This window comes from Lepisosteus oculatus, chromosome 5 (assembly GCF_040954835.1).
Source record: "Lepisosteus oculatus isolate fLepOcu1 chromosome 5, fLepOcu1.hap2, whole genome shotgun sequence".
NCBI lineage: Eukaryota > Metazoa > Chordata > Actinopteri > Semionotiformes > Lepisosteidae > Lepisosteus > Lepisosteus oculatus.
The window spans coordinates 52211276-52236492 of NC_090700.1; the positions used below are offsets into that span (position 1 = coordinate 52211276).

The 25217-nt window shown below is 45.1% G+C and overlaps 1 protein-coding gene across 1 annotated transcript; it reads left to right on the forward strand.

Annotated features, from left to right (window-relative positions):
• The first annotated feature begins 6187 nt into the window (after positions 1-6187).
• Positions 6188-25170, forward strand: idh2 (isocitrate dehydrogenase (NADP(+)) 2). Its single transcript, XM_006628861.3, has 11 exons — positions 6188-6381; positions 15955-16046; positions 17799-17964; positions 18568-18728; positions 19017-19160; positions 21065-21201; positions 21842-21993; positions 22357-22469; positions 22919-23016; positions 24057-24149; positions 24751-25170. Exons 1-11 carry the CDS (start codon positions 6270-6272, stop codon positions 24833-24835), a joined length of 1353 nt encoding a protein of 450 aa, XP_006628924.1. The 5' UTR covers positions 6188-6269; the 3' UTR covers positions 24836-25170.
• Positions 25171-25217: the final 47 nt, after the last annotated feature.

A 25217-nucleotide genomic window follows, 5' to 3' on the forward strand; every position in this document is an offset into this window, starting at 1 on the left:
AAACGCACCTTTTAGCTGAGACCTAGCTAGTTATGGATGTGCCCTTCAGACAGTATTATACCACTGGCCTCCCCAGAACCTCTCTTCTGTGACAAAATCTAAAAGCCTACAGCTGAGTGTACTATTGTTCCTAACCTTTGGAAGCTTTTACAATATGCCCTCTCACACAGATGTTCCTGGATTTGCTTGTTTGTAACAATTAGTTGAATAGCTTTTTCTAGAATCATAAGAGGGAAAAACAGTTAGATTAACTATAGCTTAATGCTGTCAAATTCTGGATTTAAGGATTGTTTCCCGACTAATATGAAAACAAAGTGTTCCCATTACGTGCATGGAATCCTAGGTGAATCACACTGATCAGAGTACCAGATAAAACTGGAAAAGAAGGTTGTTTTAGTGCTCCACCATAAAAGACAGGTGGTGTATTTCATGCTTGGGTAATTCTAGTGGAAAAACCGCCACCATCTGTCTGCTGTTAGTTTATACAGCACAAACCAAACGTCAAACAAGCAAAATGAATTCACTTAGGTTGAGTTGTAACCGGTTTCCTTCTGTTTGCTATTGAGTGACCTTAAATCTAAGGAACTAGGAGAGTTCCTCTGTTAAAACGTCCTGTCTGTACTTTCAGGTTATTTTGTTTGCATCTGTGCCTGTTTGTTGCAGTGCAGGCTCATCTTTCTGTTCTGTTGGGGAGTTGCAGGGCAGCTTTCAGACAGTTTTAATCCCCAGGAAGGATTAACATCTTTCAAAGAACAAATGACCTATTGTACCAGGGTGTTGCCATTACCTGCCTGATTTCACACTGCCTTGTACATGCACGTTTGGCTCAAGGGTGAAGAGAGATTTTTTTTAAAAAACATATCCCAAATATATTTTTAATGTTCTGTGTATTCATTTTTCCATTCTTTTTTATGGCAAAAAATAAATTAAGCATGCCATCACTTCTGCTTGGATTGTGTTAATTACTTATGCAATAGATTTTATTATTTGGTTCTATACTGTAACCAACTGTTTTTTTAATGTCTTAAACAGTACATTATATGTTATTGAGAAAGTGCTGAATCTTCCTGATGGGAGATTTAGTTACCTGCTGTCTCTGCATTATTAAAGGTGCAGTTCACTTGTTCACCATGAGAGGGATCCTTTTCACAGATATCTCCTGGTGCTGAACAAGAGTTTTGAAGGGCTGCTTATATATTTAGATTGCTGCAACATCCTACTCTTAATTATGCACCTGTTAGTAAGACATGGATGTAAAATTCAATGTTGTATTAGTATATAAAGCATTTCATTGCAGTTGTGTACAAAATTCCTCTGATGTCACACTATTACACTTAAAACTGTCACTACTGTATCCTTGTTTTAAAAATAATTCAGAAGCCAAGAAGAGAAAAGGTGCTGCTTTTCTTGAACAGAGACAGTTATCTGCATCATCTGAACCGAGATCCGGCATGTCAACTGAGATCTGCCCAAATGGAGAGGCCAAAGAATCTTGTACTGAAGTAAAATCAGATTTCCGCAGGAAAGTAAGACTGCATGTCAATACTCTCAATGCTGCTAATTATAAATCATATTAATATTAGGTCTTTGAAAAGCAACCCATTTCATTTTGGTTTTGTTTTGGCAATATCTTCCCGAAGCACGCTTTAAATTAACAAGTAAAACGTTTTTTTCCATGCTCTTCGAGTGTAAAGAAATCTTTACTTGCTCCTTTGCAGCCTACATATGCTGACGCAGCTCCCTACTTGAACTACTTCTGCTATCGGAACAATCCCTTCCGATTCTGCCAATAATATGCAGTATCATTTGTTCCTGTGTGTATGTAGTCAAAAGCTACCTGGGTGCTACATCAGTCCAATGATATTATGCCATGAATAAAGATTACACCTACCAGCTACAACCATTTGTCTCACACAGAACCAGGAGGATAACTAACTAACAGGCAGCAGCTTTGTAGATTAAAATAATAAAATCATACAACACACTAGTGAGACCTTACAATACTACGTTCACTTTGGGTCACCAAATTATAAAAAAAACTACTGCTCTAGAATCACTCCAGAGAACAGCATTCAGATACACTCCAAGGTCTAAAAACCAGCAGAACTCAGAAAACAAAACAGAACACAATAGCAGTGCCATGCTTGAGCAATATGAAGCCATGACAATATACTGGATTGCAGGCTGCCCTTAATTAAAAATCCCTTCTGCATTGACCTTGCCTGTCCTGAACCTCTATACCCATGCTGTACCCCAGCTGTGTGGTTACTGGATGGGAGGCAATCGCCAGGAGTTTCTTACTGGCGTCCCTCCAAGATAGCACAGATCCACATGACTGAACACTTCCAATTCCTTCTCCCAGTATGGCCACCACCAGCAGCTAAAATTAGAACCCTGCGCAGCTCCAGGCAGGACAGAATGTGACGGGATTATTTCAGGGACTGGAAAGCTGCCCTTGAGCTCCCTTCACTAGATCCTGTGTGCCTTTCGCAAAGCCTGGTCCGACTGTGGCTACAGGCCGCGATGGCCTCGACACTTTACATGAGGCCGATGAATGCGAGCAGACTGTGCTTCTCCCTCAGTTCAGCACATTGACCTCCAATGCGATTTCAATTTTTAAGAATTTTCACAAATAAATACAGATAATCACATAACAGAACGTTTTACATTAATATATATATACTTAAAACAGTATATATGAACACATCTCATTAAGTTTAGACGAGGTAACAATTACATAATATTGTTAGATGCATTTGTTCAGGTGCATTTTTTCCATCACTTCCAAAACGAGACAAATCCCATTGAACTCCAGTGTACTTGTCTGATGATGTTACATATTATCAGGCCCTCCGAGCGGGGGAGTGGCAGTAGGGGCATTTGGCCAAAGCCTCACCTCACAGGGGGGCCTCACCTAAGTCCAGGGTGCATGGTCCTCCCCTTTAACCCTTTGGCTGTGTTTCTTGACTCGATTCAAATGTGGAACAATATACTGTGATTCTCGACAAGGCTGAGAAAAAACAGATTCAGTGCTGAATCTACCATTTTTAGGAGTTTCAAGATGCCCACCTTAATCTTCCCATCATGCCATTCTTGACATTAAAATATTTTTTACCCCTCTTCCCAGACAATGAGGGGGCCTCACAGTGTGAAATGACCTGGACTTCATCTGAGCTCTCGGAGGGCCTGCATATTATAATCATAAAAATCAATCGCAGGGTGGCTAGCCTGGCAACCAAATATTACACCACTGTTAAAAACAACAAAAAGGGATGAGTAGAAAAAAAATAACAGGTTTATTTGGAAGAAATCTGGTTAATGATTTTCTAAATGAGTGTCAGCTTATGAGTCCGTTCACAGGCAGTGTCATAGATCTTAAGAACTGTTAAATTAGCTCAGTCTGCACACACCCTTTACTGATAAATTAAAAACCAGCAACCTCAAACATCCAGTTTTTTACAAAGTATAGTATGATACAATTTTCCAAATATTACTGTATAACAGTTGACTCCTTTCTACTTACAGTATTAAGAGCATGGAACACGTAGCTAGTGTGATAAACATTTACAAAGGAGGTTTGATCAGTACAGCAGTAACTCAATTATGTTTAACTTAGTTATTGTATATCACCACATTCAGAAATATCTCCTATCAAGACCTTTTGTCAGTTTTTTTACCATAAAAGTCAGTTCCAGAGGAACACTAGTTCAGTGTGCATTAATAGTTAAGATCATTGAATGTCCTTTGTAAAAAGTCCAACTATGTAAAGTCCTATGCACAGGGGATTTGGAAAAAAATACCACAGCTCATAACTAATAAACGATCTCATGTCTTGTTGCTTTAACTTTAAACGAGAAGGCCATTACAGTCCAAAAAGGTATACTTGGAATTGTCCAATTAAATTCAACCATTACTTTCACTTCTCATTCTGTGCAAGGCTGACTCCCACACAGTAACAAAAACAGATCTGGAACTCAAAATAGAATTCCACCCTAGTGTCTGTTTAGAGAAAGCTGGAGTGTTTCCACCAGTCACCAGAAAAAACGGAGAAAAAACTAAATAACCCTGGATTCTACAGGGAACACTGTGGCCATTTGAAGTCACCTAGTCTCTTACCGCTACAGAGCCCCTGGACTGTATTATTTATACAGAGGTGCTGGGGAGAAAAGTGGATCAAACATTTAAATGCAAACGCATAAACTGTTGAACATTCAGGGTATTAGTGTGGTAGGCTAGGGCCTCTGGAAAAAATAAAGATCCTAGTATTCTCTTACTGTACTGGGAATAGAGCACCTGTATAGCAACATAGGAAGTACTGCACTGAAACTGCGCTTTTTTTTTAAGCTTAGCAGCAGCCTTATCACCCTGCAACTCACATGTAGCAAACCACTGAAGCTCAGCAGGTGTGAGCCTGGTCAGTACCTGGATGGGAGATGGCCTGGGAAAAACTAAGGTTGCTGCTGGAAGAGGTGTTAGTGGGGCCAGCAGGGGGTGCTCACCCTGCAGTCTATTTGGAATAATGCCCCAGTATAATGACATGGACACTATACTGCAAAATGGTGCTGTCCTTTGGATGAGATGTGAAACTGAGTTCCTGACTCTCTGTGGTCATTAAAAATCCTGGTCAAATTTCCTATTGGCCCTTACTAATCAGGGCATCCTAATAATCCCCATCTCTGAACTGGCTTCGTCACTCTGCTCTCCTCCCCACTGATAGCTGATGTGTGGGGAGTGTTGTGGTGCACTATGGCTGCTGGCGCATCATCCAGGTGGGGCTGCATTACCTGTAAAGCGCTTTGAGTGGAGTGTACAGAAAAGTGCTATATAAGCAGTTATTATTTTTAATTTTGGTCATCAAATTAAAATGCACTTTGATGCAGGGCTCCTCCTTGTCATGACACAGAAAACTGGAGTCACCGGGCTACACAGGCACTGCAGCACTCTGAGAACTTGTTTCAACAAATACACCCTAATCTGTTAATGATGATACAAATAAGGTACAGATAGAGGGGTTCAAAGTAAACACTGCTGATTTTTTCAATAAAGTAACCTATGCTGGCAAACACCAGCATATGTTGGTAATAAACCCACTACTGTGACTGAAGTCAATCTCTGTTCCTCAGTTTCACCAGAAAGACCCAAACCAGCACTGTTAGCATAGAAGTGCTAATTGCCAGTACGTTTTCACCCTGAAAGTGGGTCAGCTCACAATAGGTTCACATGCAAGTCAACAAACCTATTTTAAAGCATCGTCACACCACTGAGAAAAGCCTGATTTTGGAAGGGTGTGGGGACTAATTCATTTGCGAATGTGGCATTGTGTGAATTGGAGAGGAAGGGGTAGAGAACTGCGTCTGCTCCTTGCTTTTTCTCCTACAGTTCTAATCCCTTGTGTTTCTTTGTGGAAATTTAATCAATTTTTCTGGATTTAGTCCTTATTACTGTTTTCGCTTGTTTTAACTTATTTTTTACTTTTCCTATAATGCGTTTCGATAAGATGTTTTTAAGGCGCTACCTACAATAAAGTATTATTACTTAATTTAATAATAACTGTGGGAGCACAGTGAAATCATTGTAAACCGGAGAGTCATATGGAGTGAAACTGAGAGCGCGGTATGAGCTCCCAAAACAATCAGACAGGAATATTGCGTAAACTGACAAAAAGGTAACACAAACTTAAAAGGACAGTTTCCCAGTCCCGTGGAGCGTAGAAAATGAGCTTTTCTCTGTGCTTTCCTGGTCGACACGGCCGGCGGCACCACTAACACTACCTACAATAAAGTATTATTACTTAATTTAATAATAACTGTGGGAGCACAGTGAAATAATTGTAAACCGGAGAGTCATATGGAGTGAAACTGAGAGCGCGGTATGAGCTCCCAAAACGCTTGGTGCCAAAACACTGACAAACTGACTTTTGTTACTGACAAAAAGGTAACACAAACTTAAAAGGACTTAAAAGGGTTTCCCAGTCCCGTGGAGCGTAGAAAATGAGCTTTTCTCGTGCTTTCCTGGTCGACACGGCCGGCGGCACCACTAACAGGTTGCAGTACCGCAACCCACCGCACGGCGGCATCGCTGCCCACCGCCAGGGCCCCCCCCCGTCCTCATGACAGCCGCTGACGTGGGGCTGTACGTGTGGGATCGCAGGCTTGGGGAGGCGCTCTGCCCCGGTATATTGTACTGCGCTCCTTTCCCACCCGGCCTTTTCTTCGCCCGGAGTGCAACCCCTCAACAGCAGCTGCCGTCACAGAGCAACCAGCCGAAACATGGCAGGATACCTGAAGGTGCTCAGCTCCCTCTCCAGGTCCGCCGCCGCGGTGTCCCGGAGCCCCGCCGCGCTGGCCCCCGCCGCCTGCCAGCACCTCCAGCAGCGCAACTGTGAGTCTGACCGGCGGGACCCGCTCCGTCCCCGGGCGGCGGCGAGCAGCGGCGCCCGGCTATTTATAGCGAAGATGCGTTAGCCCTTCGCCGTATCCGGGGCCATCTAGCCGTCTGCAGACGTGTGCGTTTCAAGATTGATACATGTTTTAACTTGCCGGGTTTGTTATTTTGCCCCCCCACCCCACCCCACACACACACAGTGGTTTATTTTATTAAAACCGAGCCAAGTGTTCCGCCGTTTAACTGCAAATCACGTTGATCGGTACCAATCGTGTTAATTAATAGAAGCAACCGAGTAGGGTTTCGGAAATGTAAGCCTTTTTTTCTGGACGGGGATCTGTCCGTTCATTGATTTAAGCAAGCAAGCAAGCCAGGCAGCTGACCTAAAACACAAACAAACAAACCCGGCGAGAAGGAGACTGGGTTATTTTATTTTCTTCCAGATCAGCACATCCTTTGTTGTCCCGTTCGTTGACTTTCGCGGTTCGTTTTTGATTTGAAAGGACCCGGGTTGAAAATGAAACTAAACGCTGAGGCATTATTCTTCAACAGCCGTTGTTGTTGTTGTTGTTTGCTTTGTTCTTTAACAGCAACAAAAAACACGTTATTGAGCCGAGCAAGAAAAACGGCAGGGCAGAGCGGTCAAGGGCGAAAGCAGAAACGCTCCCCCGGCGCGCAGCCGGCGACCATCTTGCTGAAAAGCCGGCGAACGGCGCGGCGCTGAATGAGCTCCGGTATGAATGAGAGGAGGACATCGCCTCAGGGCAGCCTGCTGTTACTTACAGGCGCTGCAAAAGCGGGTCGAGGCGACGTGACCTTTGTTACGGACGCCAGACTTTAGTTTTCGACCGTGGAGATGTTTAGGCGTTTACCTTTTAACCGGTCGTTTAGTCAGACCCTCACGCTGGAGGTGGAGGGGGGCTCACATTTCAGCTCTGACGTGGGCAGAGGACGACTAAGGCAGCTCAGCTGATGCCGGCCCCGTCCCAATACTTACTTTTTGCAATTTTGCCTCTGCTAGCCCAGTTTCAGCCTTCTCATCTCTAATCAAGTGTTGGGTGGTTGCAGGTGAATTAAAAAAAAAGTTCTCGGGCTTGTGCATCGTGTGCAGTGTTTGAAATCTTGCATAAAAAAATCCATATAGTGCACCTAGATGTTCGTATCGTTTTGTGGTAGTTGAGTAATTTAAGAAATGTCGAGGGTTTTGTGCTGCTTTTCCCCAGCAAGTCTTACCCCGTAGCAGGTATTTAACCTGGCCTCCGGTCGTGTTTGACAGATGTAGATAGTTAACCGAGGAGTGTCTTCTGTCACCTTGAAATCTGACAGAAATGTAAACAAGCGTGTGGGTTTCAGTTTCCGTTATTTCCGTCTATATACGGTCAAGGTCAGACGCTTCATAAGAAGGATTAGGTCTTCAAGGAGTTTGCATGAACGCACTGACGCCGTCTTTGCCTTGTTGCAACTCCTAGCACTTCTACATTTTATTTAATATCGCTAGTAGTGTAGAACAACAAGAGTATATAAACGCAAACTTTTTCGGTCTGACATCCGCTGGTGCTTTTTTTTGGTTGTGCCAAGTCATGTGTGATTCATAGAGAAACGTTTCCGTCAGCTGAGCGTCGCCAGCGAGGCCCGAAAAGCCGTACTGCACAGATATGAGTGCTGTTGTTTGGGGTTTTTAAGGCAGGATTAGGTAGTGGTCAAATTTGTGGGGTTTTTTTCCCCACTGTATGCAAATTCCAAAACCGTAAAATCTATTTTAAACCCCACCAACCTGTAACCAATGTCTAATCAATGGGGAAATTTCGTACTGTCTCTTGTGAGGCACTCTTATTGATTTAAAGTTTTTTTTAGCCTTTAGGCAGAGAAAGAGAAGTGTGGTATCTGCCTTTGTTCCTTTGCCTGTCTGATTATACAAAATCCCCCATGTTTCCTCCTTCAAGGTCAAACAGTTTTCTTGGCTGGGAGACACTTGCCCCAGATTTAAAGGCCGGTGCGTTTGTGTTGTGGAAATCGTATCTGGCCTCAGACATGTGATGTAGAGACAGGCCAGCTCAAACGGTACTCCTGCGTGTGCTTTCTGGATCGGTGCGTGAGTAAGGAGGTCAGATGAAGGACTTGCTAGAGAAGAAGGGTCGTACCCCCGCCCTCTCGGCTGCTGTTACGTAATTTCTCCGTCTGAAGCTCATTCGTCGTGCTTTCTGGCTGAAAGCAAGGGGCAGGCTGTGCTAGCTTGGATTAAAGGGCGCTGTGAGGGGTGGCGTGGGTCTGCCGCAGGGTGTCGTGTTGGGCCCTGGGTCCTGGGTGAAGGCTCCCTTCAGCACTGTGCTTTGTGAGGATTAAAAGCTCGGAGTGGCTTAGACAGGCCTTAACTCAGTGAGGCGTGAGGGTCTGGTCATGCTGGCTGCCATTTTTAGAGAAGGGGTGGAAAGGATCACTAGGGCAAAGCCGAAGGGCACGAGGAGAAGGGAGAGGGTGGGAGATGCTTGGCTGACTGAGGCCAGAAGCAGCAGGTTGAAGGAAAGTGGTTTCAGCTCAGGGCAGTGGAGAACAAGCCCGTTCCGCATGAAAGTGCATGTAAGTGTAGTAATTTATGGACAGTTCCTTCACCACCATCTGCTTTTCATAACCTTAGAACAAGAAATATCTTCATTTCTAATCCACAGTTTACTCTAGAACAGTGTAATCTTATCAAGGCCCTAATGAGCTGTTTCTCTCTGAATTGCACAAGAGACACTAATATTTCATGTCTGCCTTTTCTTAAAAGGCTTTCTTGCATAAGAATGGCCTGTAGGTGTGACTGTGTTTACCTTTGATTTGAATTCTTGTCCAGCTCTAAGAAGAGATTTTGACTACTGTCAGAGAAAGAAAAGGCAGTTCCAAGTGCTGTTTACAGTTTTTTTTGCAAAGAGATACGGCTTTAGTCCTATGAAACAGTCTGGAGAGGTCAAGTGAAATGTCCAGTGTGCCAGTTTACAAACTGACACTGTTTCACCGAAGAACACGGTTTCTGTCTTCTTACAGTCACAAGGGAGAAGCTGTTACTGCTGACAATTTTGTATGGCCCCTTTAACTTCGAATACAACTCAGGCCCTGAAAATGTTGAGATCTGTGCCTGTTGTAGTAGTTTAATGTTTTAAGATATGTGCACGTTTCCCCTGCAGCATTTGAATATAGTGCTGGCCAATTTTAGAGTGAATCACCAGATGCTTTCAGGATTTCTACACGGTTAAAAGGGTGAGTGAAATTCTTGCAATTGTGTTTTCTGTATCACAGAGTTCCAACATTACGTTGTGCCCACTTAGTATTTAAATTTACCTTCAGATTGGATGATGGCTGCTTGGTTTAAAATGATTGTACACAACTGTAACAGAGCTGCTCGTCTGCTACTTCTCAATGAATCATGTCGCCATGTAGTAGTGGTCATTATGTTGTAAGTACTAGCCCTTGATGTTTGTGTTAAAGAGAAAATTTAAAGTTATCCCTGTCGCTTATCGTTGTAGTTTAAAAGTACAATTGCTGAGTTCTTTTTTGCTTCAAAGATGGTACATGTTATTTTCCCGAAACATCAGTAAATGAAGCGTTGGCTTTGTGAAGTTTAATGATTGGCCATATGTTAGGTCTTGCATTCATGAATGTTGGAAGAACTTCACTAGAACCTCAACCTGGTAATATATTAGTTGGCAGATTTAGCACAGAGACGTGTCCGGTTAATGTCGGCCTTAATTAAATCTGCCCATTTTGCACTTCAGCTGCTTTTCTGAAACACCTGTTGCTGTTGGGGTTTGTTCATGCTTGTGCGAAAGCTCTCTGTGTATTTCATCGTCTTGTTTTGCCTGAATGAGGAAGGGAACAGAGCATTCCGAGTCTAAGATGTTCCAAAACGCCGTCAGGCTGGATGTTGTAAGACTGACTGTAACACCAGCAAGTTCCCCAGCTGCTGTTATTTAACAGTTGACCTTGAAAGGAAAACTGCTCCTTTAGCTCGTTTTGCCCTTGACAGCTTCAGAGGAATCAGCTGTCCCGTGACCATGATTACACTGTAGCACAAGCCCATTGTACTGTATCTTATTGTTAAACGTAATTCTTTTGTGTTTTGTGTTCTTGCTTGCCTTTTTTTTTTCTTCCTCAGATTAATAGTAAGTTTACTACAGGCTGCCACTGAGAATCCTAACTTGAGAAAGTGAAGAATATGTTCAGCACATACCTTTTCCAGTAGTGATTGTAGCTCTTTGTGACCAAAACACTAATTATTGAATGACTGCATTGAAAGGATTAGTGTTTGTCAGTTTATTCCATTGTGGTCGCTTAGGACAAATTTAACTTGGTTGCTGTTGAATTGTACCTTAATAAAAGGGCACTTTAAATCATTCTGTTTTCTAAACTCCTTAAAAATGTAATGTTTTTTATATATACCAGCACAATACCTTAAAATGCTGCCTACCTGTTAAGCCTGTAGCCACAGGGAACAAGTTCTCAGAGGCCGGTGACTCCAGTTTACTGTGTCATGACAAGGAGGAGCCCTGCATCAAAGTGCATTTTGATTTGATGACCAAAATTAATAATAATAATTGCTTACACTTATATTGCGCTTTTCTGGACACTCCACTCAAAGTGCTTTACAGGTAATGGGGACTCCCCTCCACCACCACCAATGTGCAGCCCCACCTGGATGATGCGACGGCAGCCATAGTGCGCCAGAACACTCCCCACACATCAGCTATCAGTGGGGAGGAGAGCAGAGTGATGAAGCCAATTCATAGATTAATCCATCCATAGATTCATCCATTGATGAATCCAGAGGATGAGATTCAACTGAGATTCAATTCATCCTAGATTCAACCTAGAATATGAATTCTCATCCAGAGGCCTTTTTACAGTATAGTGTCCCCGTCACTATACTGAGGCATTAGAACCCAAATAGACCGCAGGCTGAGCACCCCCTGCTGGCCCCACTAACACCTCTTCCAGCAGCAACCTTAGTTTTTCCCAGGAGGTTTCCCATCCAGGTACTGACCAGGCTCACACCTGCTGAGCTCCAGTGGGTTACCAGTTGTGAGTTGCAGGGTGATATAGCTGCTGACATTGGAAAGATTACACCAGCACAGCTTCCCAGAAAACCGTCCTAGTGGCAACCAGGTTTGTTCCTTATACTTTAGATTTCTGGAATGGGTAAATAATGGATTTTTGTAAATCCTTTACTGTATTTTAACTTGTCATTCTGTTCACTTTCTCAGAAAGACAAGACAAGGATAAATCTGAGGCACCTATTGTAAGAGTGAATTGTTAGTCTTGAGGGTCATTTCATTTTGTTAATCTTTCGCCTCATCTTTGATTTTAATGGCTGTGGCTCGGCTGGTCTCTCCAGTGTTTCCCTTTATTTCTAGTGCTTCTCTTCTTACAGGCCCATGTTAATGTGGTGTTTCTGTGTGTTCAGTGACAGATTGCTCACTGCTTTAACAATGCTCTTGTGAGCAGCTGTAAAGAGATGGGGGGGGGAGTCCCCAATTATGCATTGTCAAACATTGAAAAATGAAGTTAATTGACTTCATTTAGTTTATAAAACATGAGGTGAGCCTCTTTGGGTAGTAGGTTTATGTGAATGCAGAAAGAGCCTCCCACTTAAGGTAATTATTCCCGAACTACATGTGCTGTGGGGAGGAGGCTGTAAAGTTGGCAGACCAACACGTTATTCCAGCGGCAGGGCTCGTTTGAACAGGAGGGACTCAAGGAGAGTTCATGCAAATCTTCCGTGTCTGCAGTGCTGTCTGATCATTGCTAGCAGCCGCACACAGCACAATCCTACTGGCGCTTGTCTGCTTCTTACTCTGCAGTGGGTTTAACCGGGATGGCACTGCCCTTCGTGGGCAGAGAGCAAGCCTGGGCTGACAAGTGTGAGTGTGTACAGTGTATACGTGCACGGTAAGTGCTTCACACTTCCTGATTCAGGTGCTGATCTTTAAAAAAAATAGTCCCACAGACTGTTTCAGATTGAGTGTGCACTTAAAATAGCCCAGACAGACGCATACATTTGTGTGCACATATACAATGTTTCACAGCCTTACTTATTGATGTTTCCTGTGTGGCAGCCTAATGTTATTTAAAGTTTAGTATTTGAGATGGATAAAACATGTTTGTATTGTGTATACCGCATGATATTGAATTATTTTAAATATTGTGAAATTGGCCTATTTTTGTCATAGGAGAAATATATTAAATACCATATCTTTGTATTTTAGACAAGAATGTCAATTATATACTCTGTTTATTTTTAAGATACTGTTCAATGTTTGCTAAATACATGTAACTATGTTGTGATATAGGTATATATGTGTATGTGTATCGCTATTATCATTGTTATATATGTAGATTTTGGGCATATATGAGTATATTGTCTAATAAAATTAGTAAATATGTAATACCTTTAAAAGTGAACATAATAGTGTATATTTTCTACTTTGTTTAAAATGTTTTGGGAATGCCTTCCCAGGGTGCCCTTGGCTGTGACTGTGATAGTGGGAGCCTTCCCAGGGTGCCCTTGGCTGTGACTGTGATAGTGGGAGCCTTCCCAGGGTGCCTGGCTCCCTGATAGTAGCACCAGGCTCCAGGGTCATGAGTTCGCTTCCAGCCTTAGCTGCCTGATGTTTGCATTAGCTTGTCCTGCCTGTGCTTATTGTGGATGTGTGCCAGTTACCCAGAATGTATTGGTGGTCTTGGTTGTCCATTCTAAAGGATCTCTTCCACCCCCTGGCATAACCCTCTGTCCCGCCTGGAGCCCTGTGCTCTCAGGGCTTGTGTTCTGGCTTGCCACAGGTTTCTGCTGATGAATGTGTAGATGGATGAATACTTTTCAAGTTGAGACTGTCCTGCTGGACGTACGTAGGGCTGAGCTGGGGCAGGACGCTTCCCATGACACTGTGTGGTGGAGGTTCGCTCTGGCTGATCGGGGCTAGGCCTGAAAACTATTGCACAAGGGGCTTCTACGGGGTTGAGTCATATTGTTTCTATTTTTATATAGATGCACTCCAAACGTACGGGCTCATCGCCTCTTGCCTCTCACAGGCACACCCAGAGAAGGGTCTTGGCTAACGTGCAGCCGGCTCAGCTGAGAGAGTGTTAAACAGAACATGTCCCAGAGCAGTCTGTGCACCATGTCGTCACTCTCGGAGGCCGTCAGCAGCGGTCAGACTGTGGAGGAAAGTTCAGGAGCTTTGATTGCAGTTGTTCTTAATAATTAAGAAATCAGTTGGCAGATAAGTTCTGAAAATTATTATCTTTTTCTTTTCCCACTGTGGGTTATCTACAATAGACATTTTAAACAGGCTGCCTTCCCTTTCAAATGAGTCTGGGCAGGTTGCTTTGTGTGATTAGCTTTATGGGTGAAGATTGAAGAGGTTGTAAAATCAGATTGCATCACAGGGCAGGAGAAGCTGAAAAGTCCCTTTACATATTTTTTTTTTATTTTAGAGGAAGGACAGCGCTGAGGACTTTGAGTGTACAATTGGAACTTTTCTCCTTCCTTTAAGGTTTCCCACTTAGAGCTCAGGCTGATTTTGTGTGAAGAACAAATGGATCTTTAATTGACCTCTGTTGTTTTGTCAGGCGCTTAACCTTAAGGCATGGTCCTCCGGGAGGTTTGCATTGTGAAATGGATCGTTGTGTCAGTGTGTTTCGGATCTTCAAAAGTTCTTTCCGTTTTCTGCAGCAGCTGACATACAGAGTTTCATTTAGCCTCCTAAGCAAGCAGGTGTCCAAGTCCCTGGACTCTCTTCCTCCCCTCCCCCTCCTTCCCTTCCCTGCTGAGAGAGGGAAAGAGGGCACCTTGGATGGCCAGAGAGTCGAGGGAGAGAGGGAGTTTTATTGGAGGGCTGCCATGTGAGCTGACTGCTCTCAGAATGCATATCCACTCTCTGTGTCACGAGGCTCCAGTCTGGGCAGAAGTGGATATTTCACAGACTCTATCGAAGTCTGGTAAAGATAATGAACTTCCCTTATGAAGAAGTCACGTCTGCTGAGCAAGAAATGATCACTGGAGTTCCAATTGACCAGGACACAACAGAACCTTTCAGTGCACGGGGGATGTTGTCAGTGTCCCGTTTTGTTGTTACCTGATACTTGTCGGTAAACAGGTTGGTAGAATTGGAACAGGTTTAGAAGAAAGGCACTTTAGTGTTTAGTGTGGAATCTGTCAACAGTTGACTTGGGTGAGGGGGGAGGGGGCAGAAACAAACTTTGTTTCAATGACGGAAAAGGAAACCAGATACTCGAAGACGAGTGCTGAGTGTGATGTCGTAGCTGAAGCTACGTAGCGGAAGCTGTGGTTGTTGTGAGTGCTTTGCAGGCAGAGGTGGTGACTGCACAAGTGTGCATAGATTCAGCCCTGCATAAGAGTGCATCATCCCTCTGACCCCTGCAGCCTCCGCAGTTCCTTGGGCTGCTGCAGTATGTGGATAAGGGGGCCTGACTTTAAGGAGCCTTGCAAATAACACAGAGTGCACCTTTTCAGCCAGACCCAGCCTCCTCTCCCCCATGTGCACACGTTCATACACTAATAGCATAGAGTCTGCTGAATCTGTAACCAGATACAGAGACATCACTGTGTTGTGGTTTACAGTTAGAGATGGGGATGATAGGGGAGGCCTCCTATCCCACCCTCTCACTATCTGTTCATTCAGCTTGTCTGCTGTTCCAGGACAGACCGCATGCAGTCCTCACTGCAAGTTGATCTGGTTCCTCCATTCAGTGTTGTGGAGCTGTACATCCCTGTGCATTTTTTAAAACGGAGAGATTTTCTTACAGGTTTTATCCCGTATTATCGCTGTGAAGCCCAGCATAAGCATCAAGAGCTGTGCCTCTCCTTCTACACTTCGCTTTAACAGCAGTTTTGTTTTAGACAGTGAAACACAAATTAAAATCAGCTGACTTGGCTCAGCATTGTTGAAAGTTAATTACATATGCGTGCTGTGAAGTTGATTTCTTAAGTTCCTTTTAAATGCCTCTGTCTTTGCTGGCAACATGGTGCCCGACCTAAATTTCCTTTTCGACATTCAACAGAAATCAAGTGAAAGAGCCGTCTTAATTCACTGCCTTTAGTTCAGACAATGCTTTTGCATTAGATGAATGACCCACTTTTAAAGTTGGTCATACAATGAAAATGTTTGTTTTTCAATCACCTATATTTATATAGTGCATTTCTGGACACTCCTTTCAAAGGGCTTTACAGGTAATGGGGATCCCCTCCCCACCTGCGTGATGCAACAGCAGCCAGTACCCTTTCACACATCGGCGATCAGTGGGGAGGAGAACACAGTGATGAGGCCAATTCACTGATGGCATAACACTCGATATCACTGCCCATCGTGTTTCACATTTTCTCATCCCGATCACTGCACGTAGTTCATTTGAGGAGAGAGCTTTTCAGTTTACTGCCTGCCAGGTGTCCTGCTGGGGGCATTCCGAGGGCAAAGGGAGCCACAGCCTTGCTGTGTTCTGACCCATTCCGAACTGGGCCCTGGGCAGTGTTGGGGCAGCCTGGAGCTGACCACTTTGCGCTTGGTCTTTCTCACGCAGATGCAGACAAGCGTATCAAGGTGTCCCAGCCCGTGGTGGAGATGGACGGTGACGAAATGACCCGAATCATCTGGGAGTTCATCAAGGAGAAGGTATTGCTTCATTAGGAAATTGCTAGCTGACGTGATCTGTAACCTATGGGTGATCCCAGTCTTAAGTAATAGGTAGGTTGGGTACCCTGTAAGGCTAGCCAGACTCTCCAGGACAAGAGCTGGCAATATAAGGGAAACCCAACTATAGCTACTGCGAACAGCCCCATCTCCTGTTATTCAAATTCTTAAGAGGTAGTTACTCTGCATTTAAAATCCGGCAAGTCTTGCCAAGCAGTTGATTATCCTCTGCATTGCACTCCAGTTGTATAATCTATCTATTTTGCAGAATTACATTTGGATGGGAGAAACACGGGGGAATTGAGCCCTTAGAACTGATTGCCTTAAGCCCAGTTACTCGGAAAATAAAACCAATTTAACGAGATTGCAGTGCAGCCTCTTAAGCGCTTTTCTCTTTATATGCACGAAGTTTTCTAAACCATTGTGTGTGTGGTCTTGGACTCGAGCACAGTTTACCTAATTACATCTTCCTGGCTGACAGAAGCTGTCTGGCAGGTATGGACTGGTGACTGCTAAGTATCTCTGCTGGGTATGCACAACACAAACTATTTGAAATAAACTGACCTTTCGGGAGAGGCAAGAGTCAGGCTTTATGATATAGGTCAGGAAAGATTAACAGGTCAGTGTGCTTCTTGGTGCTAACCTGTGGAGAAGGAGCTACACAGCAGGAATAACCCTTTCCTTTGAAGGAACTTTATTTGGGTGTTTAGCAGGTTTAAGTATGGGATTCTAGTGGCACGTTGGTGCAGTGGTTAACAATACTGCCCCAAAGTGCTGGGCCCTTGGATCCTGAGTGTGCTAATGGCAGCTACAGTTCTCATGGTTGGGTCAGGTGTAATCTGCCCCCGGGTAACAAGTGAAGTGGGAACAAGCTAAATGAACATATAGCCAGAGGGGGGAGGTGTGCAGAAATGAATTCAGTTTCACAGGAGTGAATAGGATTAGCTCCATAGCCACCCCTATGTCTGGTAGAGCTGGAGACTGTTTCTTGGCAACCTTATCAACCACTGCAGGAGTCCTAGAGTCTAACTCTAAAACCAACGTCACTACACAATTACGTTTGTCAGGTCTGAAGTATAATTACTGTTTGACATTGGTAAGCAGAAGCTTTTCCCCCCTCTCTGATTATTGTATTGCTTGATAAAATACATTTCTGTAAAGGCACTTCTAGAGTTACTGAATGTCTTCTAGTGCCTGTGGGTTAAGTATCATCAAGGCTGCTGTTCAGGTTGCCAAGAGACAGGTGCCAACTGAATGAAACGAAAGGAGGGTCACGTCCGTAACTGTTCTTGTTCCCAATATAGGCAAAGGGCACTACAAGCTAACATTTACAGTCATCTGGCATTTGTGTGCAGCTCTCCTGAAGTTTCCCAGTAGAAAACGCAATCAGAAGTGCTGTTGGTTGTAGCAGTGGGATAATGGAGGATCATGGGATCAAGTCCCAAGTGGGACACAGCTGCTGTGCTTCACCCACATGGCTCCAGGAAAATACCCAGCTGTATAAATTGGGTGTCAACATCAGTTGCATTGGATAAAAGCGTCTGCCAAATAAATGTCAATGTCATATTTGTAGACACCCAGTCCCAGTCTCACTTGCACTGGGTCCTTCCTGGAGAAGGCTGCGCATTAAACCAGCGACTGCAGCTCGGTTCCTCTCTTGGCCATTTGCAACGACGGTCCTCTGTGCTGCGGGTTAAACTTGCTGATCCTCTCCTTTTGCTTTCGTCTCAAAAGCTCATTCTGACCAACGTGGATGTGGAGCTGAAGTATTTTGACCTGGGTCTCCCGTACCGGGACCAGACCAACGACCAGGTCACCATCGACTCCGCGCTTGCCACCAAGAAGTACAGTGTTGCTGTGAAGTGTGCCACCATCACCCCCGATGAGGCCCGCGTAGAAGGTGGGCTCTGGTGGGATCCTGCAGGGGGTGGGGGGGGGACAGAGGGGCCCCGATCAGACCAGCCCTGGTAGCAGTCAAGCAGGAGATCCAGATGCATGACTAGTCAGGTGGGGGTGGAGCAGGATGTCTCCACTTCTCTTGCTGCTCTTTTTGATTGGTTTGTAAGTCCCCCAGATGTGTTTCTTTGAGCTGCTGATCCCTTCATCAAGACCCTTTATTGAAAGCGATTGGAGATCAGCAATCTGTGTGTGGTAAGAGTCCAGAGCCAGGTGAAAACTAGGCTTGGTTTCTCCCCTTTCTCCTTCCTTAACAACTGTATTGAGCTTCAGAATTAAAGTGGTCCAAGCACCCTAGGCTATACCACACACTCTTTATTAATCTCTTCTCTAGGCTTTTTACATTAAATGTCAAATCTACCTGTAACCACATGTAACTATTTGTTCACATGTAACCACAGTCCAATGCATGTAGCCCACTCACCTGTAGATAGCTGCTGTTACTGTGCTGTGAAGACTCTTAACAGTCAGATGTCCGTGATGAGCCTGAGGGGCCTCCCCCATCTGCAGGCTTTCCTGACGGGGTTTGCCGTTCATTCCTTTCCAGAGTTCAATCTGAAGAAGATGTGGAAGAGCCCCAATGGGACAATCAGGAACATTTTGGGCGGGACAGTCTTCCGTGAGCCAATCATCTGCAAGAACATTCCCCGTCTTGTTCCTGGTTGGACGCAGGCCATCACGATCGGCAGACATGCCCACGGTGACCAGGTAGGCTCTGCAGTGCCTGATCCCAGCAGGCAAAGGAAACAACGGAGAAAAGGCCTGTTTTTCTGATAAACACGCTTTACACAAGAGCTCAACGTTTCAGCTGAAGAAAGAAGAGTGAGACCCTGCTGAAGTCTTAACGTTGTTTTCCCCAAAAGGATAAAGTGTATCTCCCATTGCACATGTAAAACCAAGGCAGACTGCATCAGTTAAATTAGTACTTCTGGTACTCTACACGTAAAGATATATGTTTTCTGTGCTGAGCTGGGTCTGTTCCGTGTTTCTGACCAGTACAAAGCGACAGACTTCGTGGTGGACAAACCTGGGAAGTTCAAGATGGTGTTCACCCCTACGGATGGGAGCACAGCCAAGGAGTGGGAGGTGTTCGACTTCCCTGCCGGGGGCTGTGGGATGGGAATGTACAACACGGATGAGGTGAGCTCATGTCCTCTGCTCAGCCAGGGCTGCCAGAACACTGGGGAGGGGGTTTGGTATTGACGCCAGAGTGGAATTACTAGTTTGTTTAGATGCTTCTGATTTCTGGCATTGCAAAACAGCCAGAGGCAATCCATATTCACATTCCTGTTACCCTGAAAGGTCTTCCTTATAAGACCAATATGTCTACACACAGACCACACCATGCTGTCTCTTACATTAGTAATAAGAAGCAATATTTTTTGGGTAGAATCTTCCTTTCTTAAAGCTTTCATAGCTTTAGCAAAAAAAATAGATGAAGTGGCTACAGTTTTTATTAAGATTGCCAATAAATCGATTTGTGAGTATTTGGAGTAATCTGAACTGATTGCTTAAGCCAGGGGTTGGTTTAGTTAAGCCATTCTGATAACATTTGGAACAAATCCTGATCTGACCTTTGATATCCGATGAAGATATCAAGGAGCATAGCTCCCGTACTTAAACACATTGCTTGCTTAATTGATCAATAACCTACACATATTCCTGAAACTGTCACTGATACAGTGACCTGTAACACTAATGGGACTGGGCCTGTGCAGGACCTGGGTTGGAGATCCCTGATCTGAAACATTGGCACAGTGCTGTGTGGTATGGTGGCCAGGACTCTGGACTGGAGTGAGTTACTTTGCTCAGTGGCTCCGGGCAAGCATCTCTCAACTGGTGTGCCTTCAGGCATTATGCTGCCTAATGAAAAAATCACACTTGAGAAAAAAGTTCTAGTGGAAAGATGTTCTGTATGTGCTGGTTTTGTGGAGTTACTGAGGTGTAGCACTGCACATTTGGTGTGGACCCTGGAGACGGGGGGCCGCGCTCAGACTGGTCACATGGGAATCGTGTGTGACGTGAGTTAGGGTCTGAAGGGCATAGAACACAAAAACAGAATGTCTGAGGGCCGTTGGGCCTGAGATCTGTGTTACACCGTCCTCAGTCCCTGCCAGGATAAGGTTGACTGTACATTTTCTGGCCAGCTCACATTAAACACTTATGAACGATAATTTGCTCAGGCCAGTGATGTATGTGTTTGAGGGAGGAATCCTGCAAAATGCCTGTGTTTATGTAAGTATGCTGTGGGATGGGAAGGGTTGAGAGACGCTGACCTAGGCTACCCGTATACAAGTAAATCCTGCAGTGGAGTAGTGAAGCGTGCCACCCTGCCTGGGGAAGAGCCACATGCTCTCAGTCTTCTTTACTGTCCAGAAAGTGAGATCAGCCCTGATGGCCTCATGGGCTTCTAGGCTTGAATATGGACTTTACACACCGTGTCAGAATCTAAGTGCAGCCGGCCTCCGAAGCATAATGAGATTAAGGGCTTGTAACGCACAATCCCTAGGTGTCTGTAGGAGCTCGTTCCCAGTCAGATGCAAGCGCCTCCTCATCTTGGCATCCGCTGGGGCGTAGTAATTGGCACAGATAATGACGGCAGACACCTTGAGACTTCAGCACAGGCGCCAACTGAATTGAGGTCAATCACAGGGGTTGTGGGGCGGAGTGATCGGGGGTGGGATGACGACACTGTTGAACTTTGGACGAAAGGAAGTGCACGTCTAAACACAGGGAAGAATCGAGCAGGTCCTCTGGTGCGGGGGCGTTAACCCTTTCCCCTGCCATTTGCTCCACTTTGAAAGGTTTTTTTTCCCCTTTGAAACGAGCAGCAGGCCCGTTTTGAGGGAAGCACTGGTGGGACTGAACACCTCGAGTGCGCCAGAGAGCTGCTCCGAGCGGCCGCTTCGGTTCAGTCTCCCCGTTGAGCTCGCGCCCTCCCGGGCAGCGCCTGCGACTCGACCCGTAGGGCAGCGTGGCGGGCAGGAGCCCCCTCCAGCCTGCGCTCACCTCGCGCTCCGCCTGTGCCCCCTGTCCCCCTGCAGTCCATCACCGGGTTCGCCCACAGCTGCTTCCAGTACGCCATCCAGAAGAAGTGGCCTCTGTACATGAGCACCAAGAACACCATCCTGAAGGCGTACGACGGCAGATTCAAGGACATCTTCCAGGACATCTTCGAGAAGTAAGAGTCCCCGCGGGCTGCCTCTCTGCTCTTCAGCACCTCGTCTGCCTTTGTGTACAGTAACCCTTCCTTATACGAGCTCAGTTCGTTCTTCGAAAACTGCTTGTGAGGTGAAAAGGCCTGGAAATTAAATCCCCCAACTCAAAGATGTTCCCTCAGACACCCAAACCTCACCTTAATACAACACAGAACAGTACCTAAGTTTGAAAGCAGTAACATTCCTGGTTAATTATGGGTGTAACGTGCTTAAAGTCATTAGCTAATGCATAACCGACAGGCAGGAAAACAATAACACTCCTTCTAACTACGGTACAGTAGTTACAGTTGTAAGGGAATGCTTGAACATTAAGTACTATCCTGTACTATGTGCACTTAACACTCACAAACATGAAAATGAGACGTTAATTCCTCGACTGTGAAGATGAGAGAAAAGAGAAATCTAAACAGTGCTTTAGAAGAGCCCAGCTATTAAGAGTGAAAATCGACTAGGTAAATAAAAAAAGACTAGAATGTCTATATCTTGTGTATACAAGTTTTTAATTAGCGTACAGCATGTATTCGTTTTGTTCTTCCGAGATCCATTCCAAGCATTTCGTGTTTCCTCGGTTGATACGGAGCGCCGTGTGTCTCCACTCTGCAGGAACTACAAGCCGGAGTTTGACAAGCTGAAGATCTGGTACGAGCACCGGCTCATCGACGACATGGTGGCCCAGGTGCTGAAGTCCTCGGGCGGCTTTGTCTGGGCCTGCAAGAACTACGACGGGGACGTGCAGTCCGACATCCTGGCGCAGGGTGAGAGACGGGGGGTGGAGTGGGGGGTCTGCGTACTGGCTGCTCTTCGGCGGCGTCCTCCTGCTCCAAGCAAAAATGCAGGAAAAACGGGCTTGGACGGCTTAGAGAGATCTGCATTACACTGCGGAAAACCAGGGACTGAGACGGACAGGTTTTGCAGACGCCTGCGCTTTATCGTGCATGTCTTAGAACTGACGGAGAATGGCAGAAACCTGCCAGGGCACCTAAGTGCCGTGACGCAGTAACACCCCAAACCATCAGCGCAACAGAAACGGGCGCCGTGTGCCCGAGTGTGACTGGAGATTCCTGGCGTTGGGCTCGGGAACGAGGCTGTCTTTGCTGACCGCACACTCTCTCACACAGGATTCGGCTCACTGGGGCTGATGACCTCGGTGCTTGTGTGTCCCGACGGCAAGACCATCGAGGCCGAGGCGGCCCACGGCACCGTCACCCGGCACTACCGCGAGCACCAGAAGGTGAGGCTGACGCAGGCCTCTGCTGAAGACTAAAGTTGCCCGATCGGGATCCAGGGCACCACGCTTCTCTGAGCTGTCTTATATTAGGAAAAAAAACTCCCTTTCGTCAGTTGTATTGTAAAATTCTGGTAAACTAACCGTCTGATCAGTAGTTGGGAAGCACTGCCCTCTAGTGAGGGAGTTGTGCAGTTGCAGTACACGTCCAGTTGATTAAACACGATCTGTAGCAATAAAAGCTGAATGGAAAATGCTTGTAAAAACATAGGCGAGATTTGACTCTTCCTTTCTACTGATTTAATGTTTCACCTGATAATGTGCAGTTGAGGATCTTTCCGTTGTTAAATAACACTAGACATTACGCAGTGTGAGAGGAGTAGCAAGTTGCCCAGTGATGTGAACCAGACCATAGTCTCCTCTGAAGCTCATTCTTCCATTCCTCTCCTCCCAAGGGCCGGCCGACCAGCACCAACCCCATCGCCAGCATCTTCGCCTGGACCAGAGGGCTGGAACACCGCGGCAAGCTCGATGGCAACCAGGACCTGATTAGGTAAGTGGCAGGGTCTGTGCCTGCGATCCTGAGAGGGCTCAGGGATAGGGGTAGTATCAGGCTGAAGCCTTAATTCTACGGCATATGTTTTACGCTACAACTAATACTACTAATGATAATTTTTTATATAGTGCCTTTCTCGATACATTATCCTGAGGCGCTTTACAATTAAACAAACTGGTAGTCACTTGTGCCTGGTAGCCTCTGCGATGAAACGTCAAGGGACAGCATGTATTCTTGACCAGGCAGAGCAGGAGTTCAAGCTGGCCACCAGCTTCGGTCTGCTACGTCTGCGTTCCGGAGCATGTGATGTCACTGTTCGGTTTGTTTAATAGAGTCAAGCATCATTTATCAAAGTCAGCCTCTTGTGGCGATAACCGATGTTTCACTGCTCGGATGGCCAGTCAGAAGCTTCAGATGCCCATGAGAGAAATAAATAAGTTAATTAGCATCTTTCTGAGAATAATTTTAGATCTCCAGCCTAGATGACAGTTAGTTTGGTGTGTCAGTTAGACAACATAAACCTCTCAAATTCATTTTATACAAATATCAAAGCAAATAAAATATTTTTACATTTCTGGGAATGTGCTGTTACCGTCCTAGAATGTGAAATCCTTTCACAGTGAGCGGCACAATAAACTAAAATGCTGCAGTTCTTTATTAATCTGTGAGTTTACATCTGATTATTAAAGGTGAGTAACACCAAGCTTATTGCCATGCAGTTTACCATTTCTGGTGTAATGCTTTAAATTAATATTCGCAGCCAAACGTGTTGAATCAATTAAATGTTTTTTCAAAACGTGCAGTTTTATGCCTCTCACTTGCTTTCAGGGAGCCATATCGTCAGAGACGTGGATGATTTCCATTATCATGGAAGGGCATGCATTCTTGTTTTGAGTGGTAGAACTGTGAACACTGGTTTCATTAGCACGACAAGAACTTGCACACGCCCTCTGTCTGTCCTGCGGACACAGCGTGGCTTCACGTGGGCTTGGAGGCGTGTTGTGCTAAGCCCTCTCCGTTTCTCGGCCCATGTGCAGGTTTTCCCAGACACTGGAGAGGGTGTGTGTCGAGACAGTGGAGAGCGGAGTCATGACCAAGGACCTCGCAGGATGTATCCATGGCCTTGCAAAGTGAGTTTCTCTACAAGGAAGTCTTAACCCACTGCTGTACAAAATGTCACCTTTCCAGTGCAGTTTGTTAAAGAAAGAATTCTTTCATCTGCAGAATAAGAACTCTTTCTCTCTGAGGTGGCTTGAAGTTGTGCAGAAGGTATAAGTGCACAAAAATAAAAATGCTTTTTATTTTTATTTTAAAGGGGTACTGCAGTCCCAATTTCTCAGACCGTTTTTTACATCTCAGTAACAAAATAAATTCAGTGATGTTATAGAAAAATTGTACAAATTCCAAAATTAAACACAAAATTGTGACTTAAGTGGCCGTGTTGTCACAAACCCCTGGTCTGGCCTCGGGAGTGAGTGAGAGTTCCCACAAATTGTGACGTGATGTGGCCCTTCCTGCTCGCTAGTCACTGTAATGACTAATGTACTGTGATGTACGAGCGAATAAGTACAGGTTGTGCAGCAGACATTTCTAGCCCTAGTCTGACGTTAGCATCTATATCGAACCCTTGCCTGGCAGTCGTGCAGTGGCAGCGCGGACGAGTTGCCCTGGGGGTTAGGATATCTGCAGTGCTCCCTGGTGTTCTGACCCAAGCCCATCTCTGTCCCTTAGCTGCAAGCTGAACGAGCACTACGTCAACACTACAGACTTCCTCGACGCCATCAAGAAAAACCTGGACAAGGCCCTGGGCAAGTGAGAAACAGCAAGAAGAGGACTACATGCTGGACAATGAAGTTATTTTTTTTACCTCATTTTTAACTTAAAAAATATCAGAATATTGCCATACACATTTTGCCCGAAGGGAAAAAAGTAGTTTTTAATATAGAGGTGTCTACAAGCTGTATAGTCAGCATACAGCTGCTCAGTATGCTGCTGTCAGTTTTCTTCGTTCCCCCTCCGCCAAGGGCCTGTTTCTGTAATGTGAAGTACGCTTCAGATACTGTAATTAATTTATATAACGTGGAACGACTGAACTTGACATAGGACCATCTTAAGCAATAGACATCACTAATAAAACCTCCTTGTTGTAAATTTGTGGTTTTGAATCGTATTGTTCAGTGTCTTAATATTTTTGGTAC

Bases quoted from the DNA above. Each gene is read 5' to 3' on its own strand.
- idh2 (XM_006628861.3), top strand. From the start codon at position 6,270: ATGGCAGGATACCTGAAGGTGCTCAGCTCCCTCTCCAGGTCCGCCGCC. The intron at 6,382-15,954 runs GTGAGTCTGACC...TTTCTCACGCAG, and splicing joins GCACCTCCAGCAGCGCAACT to ATGCAGACAAGCGTATCAAG. The intron at 21,202-21,841 runs GTAAGAGTCCCC...TCCACTCTGCAG, and splicing joins TTCCAGGACATCTTCGAGAA to GAACTACAAGCCGGAGTTTG.